At 26.1% G+C, this 17,512-nt stretch overlaps 2 protein-coding genes across 2 annotated transcripts in view; both read left to right on the top strand.

Moving 5' to 3' along the window:
* Nucleotides 1-1,074, top strand: part of LOC145291198 (uncharacterized) — a 72,985-nt gene extending 71,911 nt beyond the window's left edge. The window contains exons 16-17 of the mRNA XM_080136776.1: nucleotides 67-215; nucleotides 966-1,074. Of these exons, the coding sequence (XP_079992902.1) occupies nucleotides 67-215; nucleotides 966-1,012 (196 nt within the window). The 3' untranslated portion in view covers nucleotides 1,013-1,074. The remainder of the gene's footprint in view (nucleotides 1-66; nucleotides 216-965) is intronic.
* A 14,131-nt stretch (nucleotides 1,075-15,205) lies between these two features.
* LOC145291197 (solute carrier family 23 member 1-like) overlaps nucleotides 15,206-17,512 on the top strand; it is a 133,532-nt gene continuing 131,225 nt past the window's right edge. Inside the window, exon 1 of the mRNA XM_080136775.1 lies at nucleotides 15,206-15,389. Within this exon, the coding sequence (XP_079992901.1) occupies nucleotides 15,345-15,389 (45 nt within the window). The 5' untranslated portion in view covers nucleotides 15,206-15,344. The remainder of the gene's footprint in view (nucleotides 15,390-17,512) is intronic.

The raw sequence follows: 17,512 nt of genomic DNA, 5'->3' as shown, positions 1-17,512 counted from the left end.
TTCTGAACAAAATTCTACAATGACTTACGATTAACTTGTTTAACTTTGCTATGATATTTTTATCAGCTCCCAAGCATTTGATCTCAAGAAGATGTACCCAGAAAGTATCCCGATCGGCATCCCCAGCGTGATCCCTTGGGTACCGATTGATACAAATTTGCTGACTCAATATCACACATTTTATGAACGTGTTCCTTGTACGTTCCACCCTCAAGGTAAGAAGAATTTCGGTTTTCAATCTAATTTTGGTTTTTTTTTTTTTTACGATATCGCTTCAGACAAGGCATGTAGCAACTTGGTGTAAAGAACTAAAAAAATATACCATTTCAAAGTTAAATCTAGTCAACAATAAATGTTATATGAAAGAATGTGACTTGAGAAACAGCAATTCTTCATACAATCATTTTAGATTTAATTTTCGATTAATATGCTAATACACAAAATTTATAATTATCTATATTTGTTTTGCTAATAACATTTCCTCTGATGAGATGAGCGATTCATTGAAAATCATTGATTAAGGAAAAAAATTTAATTTTTTTTTGTATTCCTTGTCAAACAATATATTTTGTTGTAAATTAACATAAATTAATTCAGACTTTCCATTTATATATATATATATATAAGAACAAGTAGTTAATAAAACATGTTAAAAAACACTTTGAAAAAAGTTAAAAACATATTTAATTTTAAAAGGAAGCACAAAATAAGTGGATAGTCCTTAATCCGCGGAGTTTCGAAGAAATACTTTCCTTCTCATCAGAGGGTAGGATTTATCAAAATGCAGGATCGAATTTTGCTTGCAAAAGTATTTAATGAAACTACAAGTAAGTCATAGATCTTACTTGATAACAAATAGTGAAGCAGAGGGATTATATATATATATAATGTACACGCCATTCCTATGCTTGATACTAATATTTCATGTTTATTTTTAATTCCTTTTTGTTTCTATTTTTCCGCAGAAAAAAAGAAGTTTGGGAAAGGGAAGAAGAAAAAAAACAAAAAATAATAAACTTTGCTGAAGAAATCCTCAAGAATCTCAAGAAATAAAAATATTCTCATTCCAAAGAAATTTAATCGTTTGATTAGCAAATCTCGGACTCTGTTTTTCAAGAATTACCAAAATAAAAAGAAGCTAAACAGTGCCAATTGCAGAAATACCTATTTTAAACCCGAAAGATGAAAGAGACGTGTTCCCAAAGTAATTTCTTCTTATTATTTCAATTTTTCTTGTTCTTGTCTCATATTTCTCTTGTTTGTCATCATAAAAATTTTACAAACAAGTAATGTAATTTAAGAGTTTAAAATAAATTTGTATGTATAACTGTGCATTAAATAGATACCATAGTACTTAGTTTGATGCACAATATCAAAAAGGTTCATACAAAATTTCAGTTAGATCAGCAGTTTTGGACAAAAAGTGGAACAGACAGACAAAGAGAAATATAGTTATAGATATATTTATTTATTTAATCTGAGGTTATTGTTTTCCAGAAGTTAAGTAACTAATGAAGTTTAACAAGGTTAATACAAGAGTGCTCAATACCGAAGTAGAGCAGAGTATACTTTTGTATAAGCTATAAAATTATTACTAATAATAATAATAATAATATAATAATAATATAAATAATAATATAATAATAATAATAATAAATAATAAAATAATAAAAAATTATAAAATTATTGCTATTAATAATAAAACAAAAATAATGCTTGTAATATATTTTTTAGTTTACAAGCATTATTTTTATTTCATTTTAACTGGCTGATCGAAACATACTCATGAATGCATAGCGACATATAAGCTGTATCACCTGAAGAGGTCTCTAGTTACTAGTAACTAGCTGACCGAAACATGCTCATGACTTTGTAGCAATATATTACTGCTTATGTAAAAACAGATAAAGAGTATATATATACACACACACATATGTGTGTGTGGGTGTATATATATATATATATATATATATATATATATTATTTTTTATTTGTTTTACATGAGCATTTATATATTGCTACACATCCATGAGTATGTTTCAGTTAGCCAGTTACATGTAACTAAAGACCTCTTCAGGCAATATTGCTTATACGAAAGGGAAGTTCGTAATAAACATTTTACAAGGGTTTCCAGCACAGAATAATGGTCATGTGATATTTAGAATAAAGCAAGCTAACGGCATTTAATATATTTGAAAAGGAAGAAAACAAAGGAAAAAGGAAAAAATAAAAAAGTATATATTAAAATAGAAAGGAAAAAATCAAGAAAACAAAAGAGAGGAAAGAAGAAAGAAAAAAAGCAAAAGAAGTAATATAATAATAATATCAATACTAATAAAAATAAAAAATTACTAATAAAAATAAATGATTATTTATATCTAATAATAGATAAATAATAATAAAATAATAAAAAATAATAAAATTATTACTATTAAAAATAAAATAAAAATAATGCTTGTAATATATTTTTTACTTTACAAGCATTATTTTTATCTTATTTTAACTGACTGATCGAAACATACTCATGAATGTGTAGTGATATATAAGTGTTTATGTAAAACAAATAAAAAGTATATCTTGTCCTACTTTAGTATTGAGCAGTCTTACATTAGCCTTGCTAAAATTTTAGTGGTGGCTTCACCTCTGGAAAATATTAACCAGAAAAAAAAAATATATATATATATTCAAACACATCTGATTGAACACAACAGAGTTGTTCTTTTTCCGATCTTAATGGATAATTTTTCAATTCGCCGAGCGGTCTTTTTAATTTCAATAGGTAACTTATACAGTATAACGCCCAAAGGTTGTTTTTTGGACTTCCAATTGAATAATCAAAAACAATAACAACACTAACACCACACTAAACCAAATTAATGTAGTGTATGAATTTATTTGTCGCTTCAAAGAATGTCTCCGAACCCACTCTAAAAATTCATACAGCGCATACATAGGCCATACAACAACACTCTCCCGGTGACTAACCTATCATTTAGCTGAAAATAGTGCCATAAAACATCTAACATCCCGCGATAAAAACCTACAGTCGTCCGACATTAGAAATATCTTAACTAACAATGCTAAGATCGGATACCTTAACAACTGCACAAGACGTCTAAAATTACTAGAAGCCATACTTATAAAAAGACGACAGCCCTTTTTGAATTGGATCTCATTTAATACCGAGACAGATATACTAACAGTATTTAATAACTAACTAGAAACTAAATATATCAACTATGCAATGAGAAAATTGAAATTAAAAATAAAATAAAAATAATTTGACACAACCCTTCTGCACCCACCTTTTATAACCAATTAAAAAAAAAATCTATAATTACACCAAGCATCATAGAAAAAGAAAACGAAAACACCAACAATCGCTCCTGAAGATAATTGGATGCACCGATAAAAAGCGCTTGAGAAGATCATGGCCGAAAAACAACCTTTGGGTGTCATACTGTATCAGTTACCTACTGAAATTAAAGACTGCCCAGCAAATTGAAAAATTATCCATTAAGATCGGAAAAAAGAATAACTCCATCGTGTTCAAGCAGACATGTCTGAATAATAACCTGCTCCCAAAATATACAAATATATATATATATATATATAAAAAGTGTAGTATAATAATTCTCCAAGATTATGCTCGAAATGAGAAAGAACAGCAGAGTGTGTCAGTTCCATGAACCATGTAAGTTGTTCAAAATGGTGTTCTTATAATTTTTTAAGGTAAACATCCAATGAGTACATGATTAAATATGCAGCAATAACATAATTTTGCAGACGTGTTAATCGCAATACGAAACAATATTGTAAAGGATACCTTTTGAAAAATAATAAACAACCGAGAAAACTTGATATTTGGAACTTGGAGAATTATTATACATTATATATGCTTTGGAACCCGATTAAAAGGCATCTATTGAGCTCGGAATGTTTTTCAAAATTTACAAAATATATATAAAGATTTTTTGTATTACAAAAAACTTTATTTCTGAGAAAAATTTGAAGATCCATTACAATTCGTATGTACAAACCGAGTATGTTATAAGTATAAGATTAGTCTATATATATATATATATATATATATATATATATATATATATATGAATATGTATTTATATTTAACAATTTTTGTGGTAAACAACTGATGATCCCTACACTAATATTAAGACCAATACAGTGATTGCAAGAGATTAATTAACTTAATTAAGCTTAATTTGCATTTTGAGGGTGCTGGTCTTGTGTTCATAACTTGGATCATTAGAAAGCATGAGTTGTGTATCAAAAACATCATCTTGTGTTGTTTCATCGTAGTGCGACCACAAAAGGTGATCGATCACAACATGCCGAAAATAATCAGGCGACATCTCAACTGTAAATCTTGTAAAATAATAAAATATTATTTTTGATATTTGAATTGTTTTCATTTTTGTTTTTGTTCGAATTTATTTTGTTATAATGGAAACTTTATCCAACATAACTCAGTCCCAAAACTATCATGAATGTTGTTGCTAAAATATAAGGAAACTCGCATTCATTTATTCAACTAAAGTATATTTCTAGATTGTGATAGGAATAAAACATGCTCAATTACATTTGTAAGAGTATAATATATTTATTATATATGATATTACAGAGTAATATTTCAATTTGGCATTGATACCTTCGGTTTCAGAGGTTACGAGAAATATTGTCCATTGGACTAAAAAAATGCTACATGTGTAAAACAGATAAAATTTTTTAATCCAATTAAAGATACGTTCAAAATAAGCATAAAAAATTATTTAAGCATACAAAATATAAAGAATTTAAAAATAATAAAAATAATTTATTCATTCAAAATTAAATAATAATAAAAAATTAAATAATATTAAAAAAATAAATAATAATTAAAAATGAAAGAATCATCATACATTTAAAAATAATAAAAATTATTTCATTAAAAATTAAATAATAAAAAATTTTAAAATTATTTAATATTAAAAATTAAATAATAATCTAAAATTAAAGAATAATCATAAATTTTAAAATAAAATTATTTAATCATTAAAAATTAAATAATCATTAAAAATTACATAATAGTAAAAAATTAAATAATAATCATAAATTTAAAAATAAATTATTTACTCATTAAAAATGAAATAATCATTAAAAATTAAATAATTATCAAAAATTTAATAATTATAAAAAATAAAAGAATAATCATAAATTTTAAATAATAAAAATTATTTAATCATTAAAAATTTAATAATCATAAAATCAAAGAATAATCATTAATTTAAAAATAATAAAAATTATTTTATAATTAAAAATTAAATTATTGTAAAAAATAAATAATTTAAAATTAAAGAATCATCATAAATTTAAAAAATTACAAAAATTAAATAATCAGTAAAAATTAAATAATAATAAAAAAAAAAATCATCAAATTTAAAAAAAACAAATTAAATAATTATCAAAAATTAAAGAATCCTCAAGAATTTAAAAATAATAAAAATTATTTAATCATTAAAAATTAAATAATCAGTAAACATTAAATAATAAAAAATAAAAAATTATCATAAATTTTTAAAAAATAAATAAAATAATAATTAATATTAAATAATCATTAAAAATTAAATAATAAAAATTAACGAATCATCATAAATTTAAAAAAAATAAAAATTATTTATTCATTAAAAATTAAATAATCATTAAATAATAATCAATAATTAAAGAATCATTAATTTAAAAATAGTATATATATTTAATCATTAAAAATTAAATACTTATCAAATAGTAAATAATAATTAAAAATTAAAGAATCATCATAAATTTTAAAATAATAAAAATTATTTAATCAGTAACAACTAAATAATCATCAAAAATTAAATATTCATAAAAATTAACTAATCAAAACTTAAAGACTCATCAGACATTTTAAAAATTAAATAATCATGAAAAATTAAATAATAATGAAAAAGAAAAGAATCAGCATAAATTAAAGAATCATCATAAATTTTAAAATAATAAATTATTTACTCATTAAAAATTAAATAATTATCAAAAATAAAAGAATAATCATGAATTAAAAAATAATAAAAAGTATTTTATTATTAAAAATTAAATTATCAAAAATTAAATAAGTTAAAATTAAAGAACTATCATAAATTTTAAAAATAATAAAAATTAATCAGTAAAGATGTAATAATTAAAATAATTAAAAATTAAAAGTAATAATTAAAATAATTAATTAAAAAATCATCAAATTTCAAAATAACAAAAATTTAATAATTATCAAAAATCAAAGAATCATCATGAATTTAAAAATAATAAAAATTATTTATTCATTTAAAATTAAATAATCATTAAAATTAAATAAGCATTAAAAATTAAATAATTATCAAAAATTAAAGTATCATCCTTAATTTTAAAAAAATAAAAATTATTTATTCATTAAAAATTGAATAATCATTAAATTATTAATTAAAGAATCAATTTTTTAAAATAGTAAATATTCATTAAAAATTAAATACTTATCAAATAGTACATAATAATTAAAAATTAAAGAATCATAATAAATTTTAAAATAATAAAAATTATTTAATCATTAAAAATTAAATAATTATCAAAAATTAAATATTCATTAAAATTAACTAATCAAAAATTAAAGAATCATCAGAAATTTAGAAATAAAAAAATATTTAATCATTAAAAATTAAATGATTATAAAATTAAAGAATCTTTAAAAATTATAGAATCATACAAATTTTTATATAATAAAAATTATGTAATTAAAGATGAAATAATTATCAAAAGGTTAATAATAATAAAACATTAAAGAATCATAAAATTAAAAAATAATAAAAATTATTTAATCATTAAAATTGAATAATTATTAAAAATTAAATTTAATTCATGGTTATTCTTAAATTTTTGATAATTATTTGATTTTTGATAATCATTTAATTTTTAATGATTAAATAATTTTTATTATTTTTAAATTCATGATGATACTTTCATTTTTGATTATTATTTAATTTTTGATAATTATTTAATTTTTAATGATTAAATAATTTTTATTATTATAAAATTTATAATGATTATTTAATTTTTGATTATTCAATTTGTAATGATTAAATAATTCTTATTATTTTTAAATTTTTTTATTATTTTATTTTTGATAATTATTCAATTTTTAATGATTAAATAATTTTTATTGTTTTAAAATTTATGGTGATTCCTTAATTTTTGATTATTATTCAATTTTTAATGCTTAAATCATTTGTATTATTTTTAAATTCATGGTTATTCTTTATTTTTTGATTATTTAATTTTTGAAAATTATTTAATTTTTTATAATTAAATAATTGTTATATTTAAATTAGTGATATTTTAATTTTTTATTATTTAATTTTTAATGATTAAGTAATTTTTATTTTTAAATTTATGATTATCTTTAATTTTTTATTTTTATTTAATTTTTGATAATTAAATTGTTAATGATTAAATAATTTTTATTATTTTTAAATTTATGATGCTTCTTTAATTTTTTATTATTATTTAATTTTTAATAATTATTTAAGTTTTTATTATTAAATATATTTATTATTTTTAAATTCATGGTTATTCTTAAATTTAGTATTATTATTATAATGATTAAATATATTAATTATTTTTAAATTTATGATGATTCTTTAATTTTATGATTATTATTAATTTTTGATAATTATTTAATTTTTAAATAATTTTTGTTATTTTTTAATTTTTGACGATTCGTTAATGTTTGATAATTATTAAAATTTTAATGATTAAATAATTTTTATTATTTTAAAATTTTTGATTATTCTTTATTTTTTATCATTAAATTTTTGATGATTACATGATTTTTATTATTTTTCAATTTGATGATTATTTAATTGTTAATGATTATTTAATTTTTAATGATTAAATAATTTTTATTATTTCTAAATTTTTGATGATTCTTTAATTTTTGATAATTATTTAATTTTTAATGATTAAATAATTTTTATTATTTTTAAATTTGTAATGATTCTTTAATTATCAAAAATTAAATAATTATCAAAAATTTAAGAATCATTATAAATTTAAAAATAATAAATATTTAATGATTAAAAATTAAATAATTGTAAAAATTAAATAATAATCAAAAATTAAAGAATCATCATCAATTTTAAAATAATAAAAATTATTTAATCATTAAAAATTTAATAATTATCAAAAATTAAATAATATTAAAAAATTAAAGAATCATCATAAATTAAAAAAAAATAAAAATTATTTATCAAAAATTTAATAATTATCAAAAAATAAATAATAGTTAAAAATTAAAGAATCATCATAAATTTTAATATAATAAAAATTACATAATCTTTAAAAATTAAATAATTATCAAAAATTAAATAATTATCAAAAATTTAAGAATCATCATAAATTTAAAAATAATAAAAATTACATAATCTTTAAAAATTAAATAATTATCAAAAATTAAATAATTATCAAAAATTAAAGAATCATCATAAATTTAAAAATAATAAAAATTACATAATCTTTAAAAATTAAATAATTATCAAAAATTAAATAATTATCAAAAATTTAAGAATCATCATAAATTTAAAAATAATAAAAATTACATAATCTTTAAAAATTAAATAATTATCAAAAATTAAATAATTATCAAAAATTTAAGAATCATCATAAATTTAAAAATAATAAATATATTTAATTATAAAAATTGAATAATAATAAAAAATTAAAAATAATCATAAATTTTAAGATAATAAAAATTAAAGAATCATCATAAATTGAAAAATAGTTAAAATTATTTAATCATTAAAAATTAAATAATGATCAAAAATTAAATGATCATTCAAAATTATTGAATCATAAAAAAATTGTAGAATCATTAAAAATTTTGTAATCATATAAAATAATCATCCAAAATTCAAGAATCATTAAAAATCAAATAATAATCATAAATTAAAAATTTCCAAAAATTTCAACAAGTTCACAATCTTGCAAGTAAATACGCTTTTCTTACACCGTCACATCTGCTTGATGATAATTAGTATTGTCACCTTGGTGAAGATATAGAAAAAGATAAATTCTTTGCCAAAATGAAGAGATTACAGTATTTTGTGAAAGCTTCAGGAAAAGACAAAATCAATGGACCTCTTGAACTTTTGAACTTTATATAGATATATCACCTTGGAAATTCCGTCCCTAATATTGTGATCTTGCTGCGCATTTTCCTTACACGAGCTATTAGTGTTTCCAGCTGTGAGCACTCTTTTCCGAGACTGAAGCTCATAAAAAATCTACTTTCGATCAAAAATGAGCCAGACAAGGCTTACGACTTGGCAATCCTCTCCATAGAGAGGGAACTTGTCGATAGAGTAAATTTTGATAATTATTGATAAGTTTGCCGAAAAAAAAAAAGCTTGAAAATATGTTTGTAAATTTTCAACCGACTTGATGCCTTGCGATAGTTCTCACAAAAATGAATTTATAGTCTTATTTTCAATTCATAAATACATTTAATTAAAAAAAAATTTTTTTAATTATTTTTAAAATGATTGAAACATTATTAATAACAACAAATTTCTTAAATTTCGCGCTTAAACCAAGCGATTGCACACACAGATTTCAAAAAGTACAAGACGGACCATCCTTTCATTGATCCAGCCATGGTTTTTGTAAAAATTCGGAAATAACAACAATAAAAAGTAAATAAAAATGATTTTATCATTTCTTAACCTTTTCATGTTTTCAAATGTTCTCATTTAAATTTTTAAATTCAAATTTCAAATATTCACATTGAAATCTTTTTAAAAAATGTTTTCTAAAATGTGTGACTTTCCATTTCGTAAATTTTGCACTTAAACCAAGCGATTACACACAAGGATTTTTTTTAACAACCACCCCAGCCGGCAAAAACTAATGCTACGCCACTGAGCAGGATGCAATTTTTTGGGGGTTTTTTTATTCCTGGGTAACGTCAGATACAAACAACACTGACTATAGTATTCAACAAGACATATGTATATTATGCTGATAAAAGAAGGATTAATGTTATGTCTTATTTATTTAATTTTTTTTTGTGCGGGACATGTAAAAGTACTGTTTTTGTAATTTATCTCAGTCGGTCATGGGAATATTACTGATAATGAAACTGTTTGCATAACTGAATCGTAAACATTTAACTCTTATTTTATATCGGCTAGGGATTTTTATCCTGCACCCCCAAAATCAACAGAACAACATTTCATTAAATTATTTGTAAAACAGACACAGAAAGGCAATATTGCGGTGATGGGACAGGTGTTGAAGCTTAGTTGACAAAGCGGGGCCTATTACATTGGAAACTCTTTTTTGGACATTATCTGAGAGGAAGGGGCTAGTGATACATGTACCAGCCCAGATGTTGCAACAGTACTCCATGCATGAATGAATAGCGGCCTTGTAGAGGTACAGGATACTCTCACATGGGAGTAGTCTTCAAGCACAATAGAAGGAACCCATCTTCTTTACAGCAACTTTCGCAATGCCCTTAATGTTCCAGTTCATATTGCACTCAAATATTAGATCGAGGAGTTTGAAGGAAAAATTCTCAGGTAGGCTGTTATTTGTCATGGATATAGGCGGTTGGAGAGGCGTTTTGCAATTGTTAAAGGAGAGCAGTTTAGCCTTATTAGCATTAAAGACTGTAAAGACTAAGAGGAACTCGATTGATAACACGTATTTTCAAGATCATAATACTGACAACTGACAACTGTAAAAACGATTTTCTCAAAACAGTTTTTCTGTGGTTGTTATAAAACCTAGAGAAATTTTCTGAGTTTATAAAAGCAGACGATAACTGATACCTACTTTTTTATTATTAATTTTAAAAAGTAACTTACTTATTTCATTTTTAAGTAAACATTACTACGCTACTATCTCAATGACTACAATACACACATTAACCCTTGTCCTCGAGTGGCCTCCGGGCCTTGATATGTTGTGACCTCATTGCAACAAAAATTTCTTTAAATAACGTACACACTTGTCTTATAAGCGAACTATCGTCATGTTCTGTTTCAGACTTTATCCTCAATTTATTACCGCATTCTCACGTGTGAATTCCAGGGTAAAATCAACCCATTCATATTTTTTTAAATGCTACTGTGTCGAAACTAGTATATATATTATATAATAATATATTTTTAAATGCTAACGGTCAAATCCGCAAGTGTTACCAGAATCGATGCTACTACCTCTGATACCCCTACTAAGTAAAGGCAAACCATGGGTTAACCCTGGAAAGGATATTTTGGATCTCCAAGGAAAGAGTCATTTTATTTATTTTACTTATTAATTTTTTTGCATGATTTTGCTTAAAAATTTTGTCAGAGAAATTGTATAGAGTCGCTTATAGCAGTAACAAAAAATTTCTCTTAAACTGTCTGTCTCTCTATTCCACTTTTACCCTGAAAATACTAGGCCGATCTGGGTGAAATTTTGTATGGACCTTTGCATAATGAAGTGCAATGAATTAAATATTATAATTACCGTCCGATGCACAGTTAATGATTAATAGAGATCAATAGGGATTAGTATTTAATCTAAAAATAAGCACAAATTCAACCATATTCAACCATCAATTTGGCATGAAGCACCCATTCTAAGTCAACGGCCTATAACTTTTGCCTATTTTTAACAGGATAAAAAGCCTAGTATATATCTTTACTAGACTTTTAGCTCGTGTTTTAAAAACGTTCTTGCGCATTATTCTAGCCAAGACTTAAAATTTCGTCAACTTTTTAAAATCGTTTTGAAGTACATGTATATAATTTGTTCCAAATCGACTTTGCAGTTATTGGGGATGAACTCTTCCCTGGAGCCTCTTTCACACAGAAGAGATGTTGCTTACTTCTCTGTACTCCGTTATGTCCACAGTAGATGCTCAATTGAACCTCGATCCCTGCCCCATCCACGTCCATAAAACATTCTTAAGAACTCGCCTGTCTACAACCACAGCATTGAACTTTCTTTTCTCTTTTTCTCAAGCCAAACACAAACAAAACATCTATAAAAACTGTTCCTTCTATAGAACATTACACGTGTGGAACCAAATACAACAAAGCTGCTTCCAAACCGACTACAGCGTAGTCATCTGCAAGTCTAATGTAAACAAATATGTGTTGAGTTATCTTCTTGGATAATCAATTCCTCGTAAGTAATCTTATGTTCATTCTATTTATTGTTTCCAATCCTCTGGGATGGAGTTTATCATTCAACTGTCAATCTCTATAACCGTATCTATTAAGACGAGCAGAACTCGTGGAAATTTCAGTAAATGAGAGATATAGAGGGTGGTCGCTAGAAAAGCGGGAAATTTGAAGGTTAGCTTAGATCATGAGCGTGGAATGATATCCCACAAGTTACCCTTCAAAACACCACACGAGCTTGGATTTCTAGATTAAGACGCTGCAGTGAAGAGCACGGGCGACATTTTGAGTATCTATGAGTATAATATAATATTTGTCTTTGAAAAACTTTGGAAAAATTATTTTTTATAAAAATAAATCGTTATTTTACAAATTTCCCGCTTTTTTAGCGACCACCATGTATTTAATCAACAAATATGTTTGGATAAAGCTGGAGGGGAACAAAAAATCACATGCAACAAAAGTTCATCGACATTTCTATGAAAATAGTGTCCATTATATTTTAAACTAGCGGGGGTACCCGGCGTTGCCCGAGTGTTTGTTTCCGGGACGGGGGGGAGGGGAGTTTTAAAAAATGTTATGGTAGGTAAGTAGGAAGGATCAAACCCGGAATCATGAGTAAAAGTAGGAAAATAAAGGGTGAAAAAAAACAAAAAAAAAACATCTGCAATGTTAACAGTTCGCCCACCAAGAAAAGTCCATTCCAGTTGTTTAGGAAAAAAAAAAAAAAACGACTAGGGTAGGTCGGCGCGAACGTGAAAATATAATGTGAATTGTCCAGCACGCTAACCACTAGGTCACAAAGCACTGCAGCTTAGTTTAGTGATTTTAAATAACTTCACATGAAAGAACTACGAAGCCAAACCGGTGTTCTCTTCTCAACTGTTCCTTGTGAACGATCCCCAAACGGTGTTAAGTGGTGACAGGGGGAGGAGGAATTTATTAGAGAGAAAATATTTTACCACTTCCATTGATCTTAACCGATTTTGGCCGTGACTTCTCAGCAGAAAAAGTATAGAAATCTAAGATTATCGAGGAATTTGAGAAATAATAAGCCTATAACACACCTCAGATATTGTTCTGCCGTTTGTGCATATTATATTTGCATGAAATATCTTGATTTTTAATCCTATTAAGATCAAAATCCGACGGGAAAAAATGAGTTCATTTTATTCATATAGAGATATAGAACTGTGGGGGTTGTCAGGCCTTATTAGGAACTAACTTCCTCCACAAATAAATAAAAATAAAAAGAAGACTTACATGCAAAACCAACGGAGGTTTATTCACAGAAACCAACCATTAACAAATAAAATATAATTCTCTTTATAATGAGTTCAGAAGTCCTTTTTAAGTGTTCATATAAAAAAAGGAGAATGTCTTTTTTTGTTGAACTGTTCATATGTTAAAACATGTTAACAGAGGCAATAGGTAATGTTCGCCTGTGAAATTGTATGAAGCGCGCGGAGCGGTGAAAATGGAAGAGTGATAGTAACACGTGTGGAACGTCCGAATGAAAATGCAGTTGAGAGAGAGATTTGATGTTTGTGTGTGCTTAAATACTATTTGGACCGCCTCCCAGCGAGCTTAAAAAGAAAAGTTTAGAAAAATGTCCTTGGAGAAATCCCATTGGACGGAAACATCACGTGGGGTGCTCTGTACTACGTCCGCTCGTTTTGAGTCGATTTAATATATAAGGCCACGCCGGAATTTGCCTGGGAGTTATTTTTTTATTTTTCATGCGCCAACATAATCATAATCATACTGCGCGCCTAAATTGTATTTATTTTTATAACAATTTTTTATCCGAATCTTAATCGTGTCAACTGGCACAGAACTGACCCAAATAAGATAAATTAATAAGTCCTAATAAATAACCGTCGGGTTAGGGTTAGAAAAACAGAAAAACTAATAACACACAGCAAATAACAGTTTATTAACATTTCTATGAAAATAGTGGCCATTATATTTTAAATATAGAACTGATCCAAATAAGATAAATTAAAAAGTACTAATAAATAACCAGAAAGTAATATTGTGCTACATAGTTCAATGCAAGTAATCAAATCACATTTTAAAAGATAACTTTTAATTTACTCCTTCAGTATCTTTTGACGAATAATGTTCTTTATTTTTTATCTGTTTCTTTCGAATTATCCCTATTATTACATAAAGTTTCTCTGACTTCTTTCTTCGGTGAAGAACCACTGCATGTTGAAATTACTACGAGTTCCTTTCTCACCTCATTACAACAAAGATCGTACATTTTTATAATGATATTCGAAAACGAGGTTACATCAAAGGGAGGTCACTCTCATATTCTTGTTCAGGATTACTAGATTGGCCTTTTTAAAGACATATTTTGAGATTTGGGCCTTTTTTTTTTTTAAAAAGCAGTTTGGCCTTTGAAAATTGTATTTGACCTTTTCCAAAACTTAACGTACGGACTAACTAAGAAAAGAAAAAAAAAAAACAATATTATATAAATTGGATATTTTTTCCTGGTCTTTTTTTTTTTAAAGAAGTGGTCACATTGTTTTATTTAGCGGCGAGAATTATTTACGATATAAATATTACACATATTTATGATCGTACGTAAATACTATAATCATGCCTTAATTTATAGCATCCTCTTATGATATGTTTTTATGACATCGCTTTTCAAGGAGGCTGGAAGCAGTGTGTCCTGTCACCACTTGTTTAAATATTTGAACATATGGCAAATTACGTAATGACATTTTTTTCTTCTTCCTTTTTTTCTTTCCCTTTTTTTTTCTTTTCTTATTAGGGAAAAGGATATTTGTTTTTCTGCGAAATTCGAAAATCAGTTTCATCTTCACAACTAAGCCCAAATATAAAGCAACATCCTAAGCTGAAACTCACAGCATCGCTCTCAGCATCGTACGCTATCTTGATATCTGACACCACGAGAAACGGGGACATTTTTAATTTTTTATTTTTGTTTTTAAAGAAAGAGGACAACGTGATTCGTAATCAAATTTGGTGTAGATAAGAGCGAAGAAAGAAAGCAGAAAAGTGCACACCATCACTCGATTCACACGCGACGATCAACTTGCTGAAGACATTGACCGTCTGTGAATTGAAAGGATTATTACTAGACATTAAAAAATGGCGGAATCAGAGCAAATTTCTATGTTGAAACCAATTGATGACGTAAGTGATGCATCTTTCTTTTTCTATGAGCAACTTTGTGATAATAGTTTTTGGTCCAGTTTACACACACACACACACACGCACACACACGCACACACATACACACACACACACACACACACACACACATATATCTATGGAAATATACTTTATTTCCTTATAATATATACTAATTCTTATTTAATAAGCTCAATGTAATTACAGAGCAATATAGTGAATGGAATATAGACTTTTGTCATTCAGAGTTCATGATGTTGACCATCTTACAATTTATTCCTTTCATTCAGTTGACTTTTACAATTCTTAACAATATCTGTCTCGTAGCACCAAATCAATCAATTATTATATCAATTAGTGAATCTATTTTGCCCTTAACTCATCAGAAGAAATAGCAACAATTAATCCATCAAAAGGAAATAAAGTACGTTTTGACATGATGAAAATCCGAAAATTGGAAGAGAAGATATATATATATATATATATATATATATATATATATATATATATATAGCTTCTCTTCCAATTTTTCGGATGCATAGATCATCGTATTACGATTAGATCACTCTCTAACTGACATAAATGAGCATTTAAAATTAAAATGTTTAAATTCAACGCTATTTCACACGGTTAATGGTAGCCGAATGGATACGGTCTCCGCTAATCGAGCCAGAGATGGCTCGTGGTGCGGGGTTCGAATCGTTCGGCTGGTGTTAATCGTGACACCCTGCACTGAAGAATCACGAAAGGATGAAACACTAGTATCTGTAGGTATTTAATTATTATAGCAAAAAAATAATTATGACAGCCCCTTTAAGAAATTCATTTCTTATCGTTGAGCACTTTCAGTTGAATTAAAGTCGGTCAATTTAGCTCTTATGCATAGATCATCGTATAACGATTGGATCACTCTCTGACTGACGTAAATGAACATTTAAAATTAAAATTTCGGCTGGTGTTAATCGTGACACCCTGCACTGAAGAATCCCGAAAGGATGAAACACTAGTGTCTGTAGGTATTTAATTATTATAGCAAAAAAAATAAGTATATATATATATATATATATATATGTATATACAGTGATGATCATATTTATTGGCACGGTAAAATAAAAGTTAAATTTTGTCTAATAAATTCTAAAAATGGGATTAAATTAAAGAAAATAACAAAGTATATTATGTATTTTTAACTGCCCTTTCCGATGCAGCAATCGGATTTTAGAAAAAATAAATAACAAAGGAACAACAAACATAATTGCAAAAAACCCGTGTTCAAAATTATTGGCACGATTTATTTAATAATCAATTGTATAGCCTTTGGCCTTGATTACCTTCCTCAGTCGCTTTTCATAGTTTACAACCAAGTTGTTGCACTCTTCAGTAGTAATTTTAGCCCACTCTTCCTGACAATAATCATCCAATTGAATAAGATTCTTAGGCTTCCTTTGCATTACCCTCAATTTTAATGTTCTCCATAAATTTTCAATTGGATTAAGGTCTGGGCTTTGTGATGGCCACTCCAAAACATTAATATGATTGTCCTCAAGCCATTTCTTAGTCAGTTTAGCCGAATGGTTTGGGTCATTATCTTGCATGAACCACCAACGATGACCAAGTGAGAGCTCTTTAGCAGAGTCTTTCAGGTTTTCATCCAATATTTTAACATAATCTTCCTTTTTTATGCTACCTGTGACCTTAACAAGTCGCCCTGGTCCAGAGGCAGCAAAGGATCCCCAAAACATCAAACTGCCTCCACCGTGCTTCACTGTGGGTATGGTGTTCTTAGGCAGGAAAGCTTCGCCAGATTTTCTGTAAATATAAGACACTTTATTATGGCCAAATAACTCTATTTTCGTTTCGTCAGTCCATAGAACACGTTTCCAGAATGCAACATCTTTATCAATATGACGTTTTGCAAAGGCTAGCCTTGCTTTCAGGTGCATAGGCTTCAATAAGGGAGTCTTTCTCGGACGACATGCTTTTAAACCAGCTCTCTTCAAAACTCTACCAACTGTATGTCGAGATACATTCACTCCAGAGGTGCTCTGTTCATCAACAATCTCCCCAACAGAGATCCTTGGGTTTTGTTTTACTTGTCGAACAATTTTCCGTTCATCTCTTGGGGA

The sequence above is a fragment of the Euprymna scolopes genome, chromosome 12 (genome assembly GCF_053919585.1).
Source record: "Euprymna scolopes isolate OS-2025 chromosome 12, ASM5391958v1, whole genome shotgun sequence".
In the NCBI taxonomy this organism is placed as follows: Eukaryota; Metazoa; Mollusca; class Cephalopoda; order Sepiida; family Sepiolidae; genus Euprymna; species Euprymna scolopes.
The sequence above is the reverse complement of the archived record's forward strand: the minus strand, read 5'-3'. Positions and strand labels throughout refer to the sequence as shown.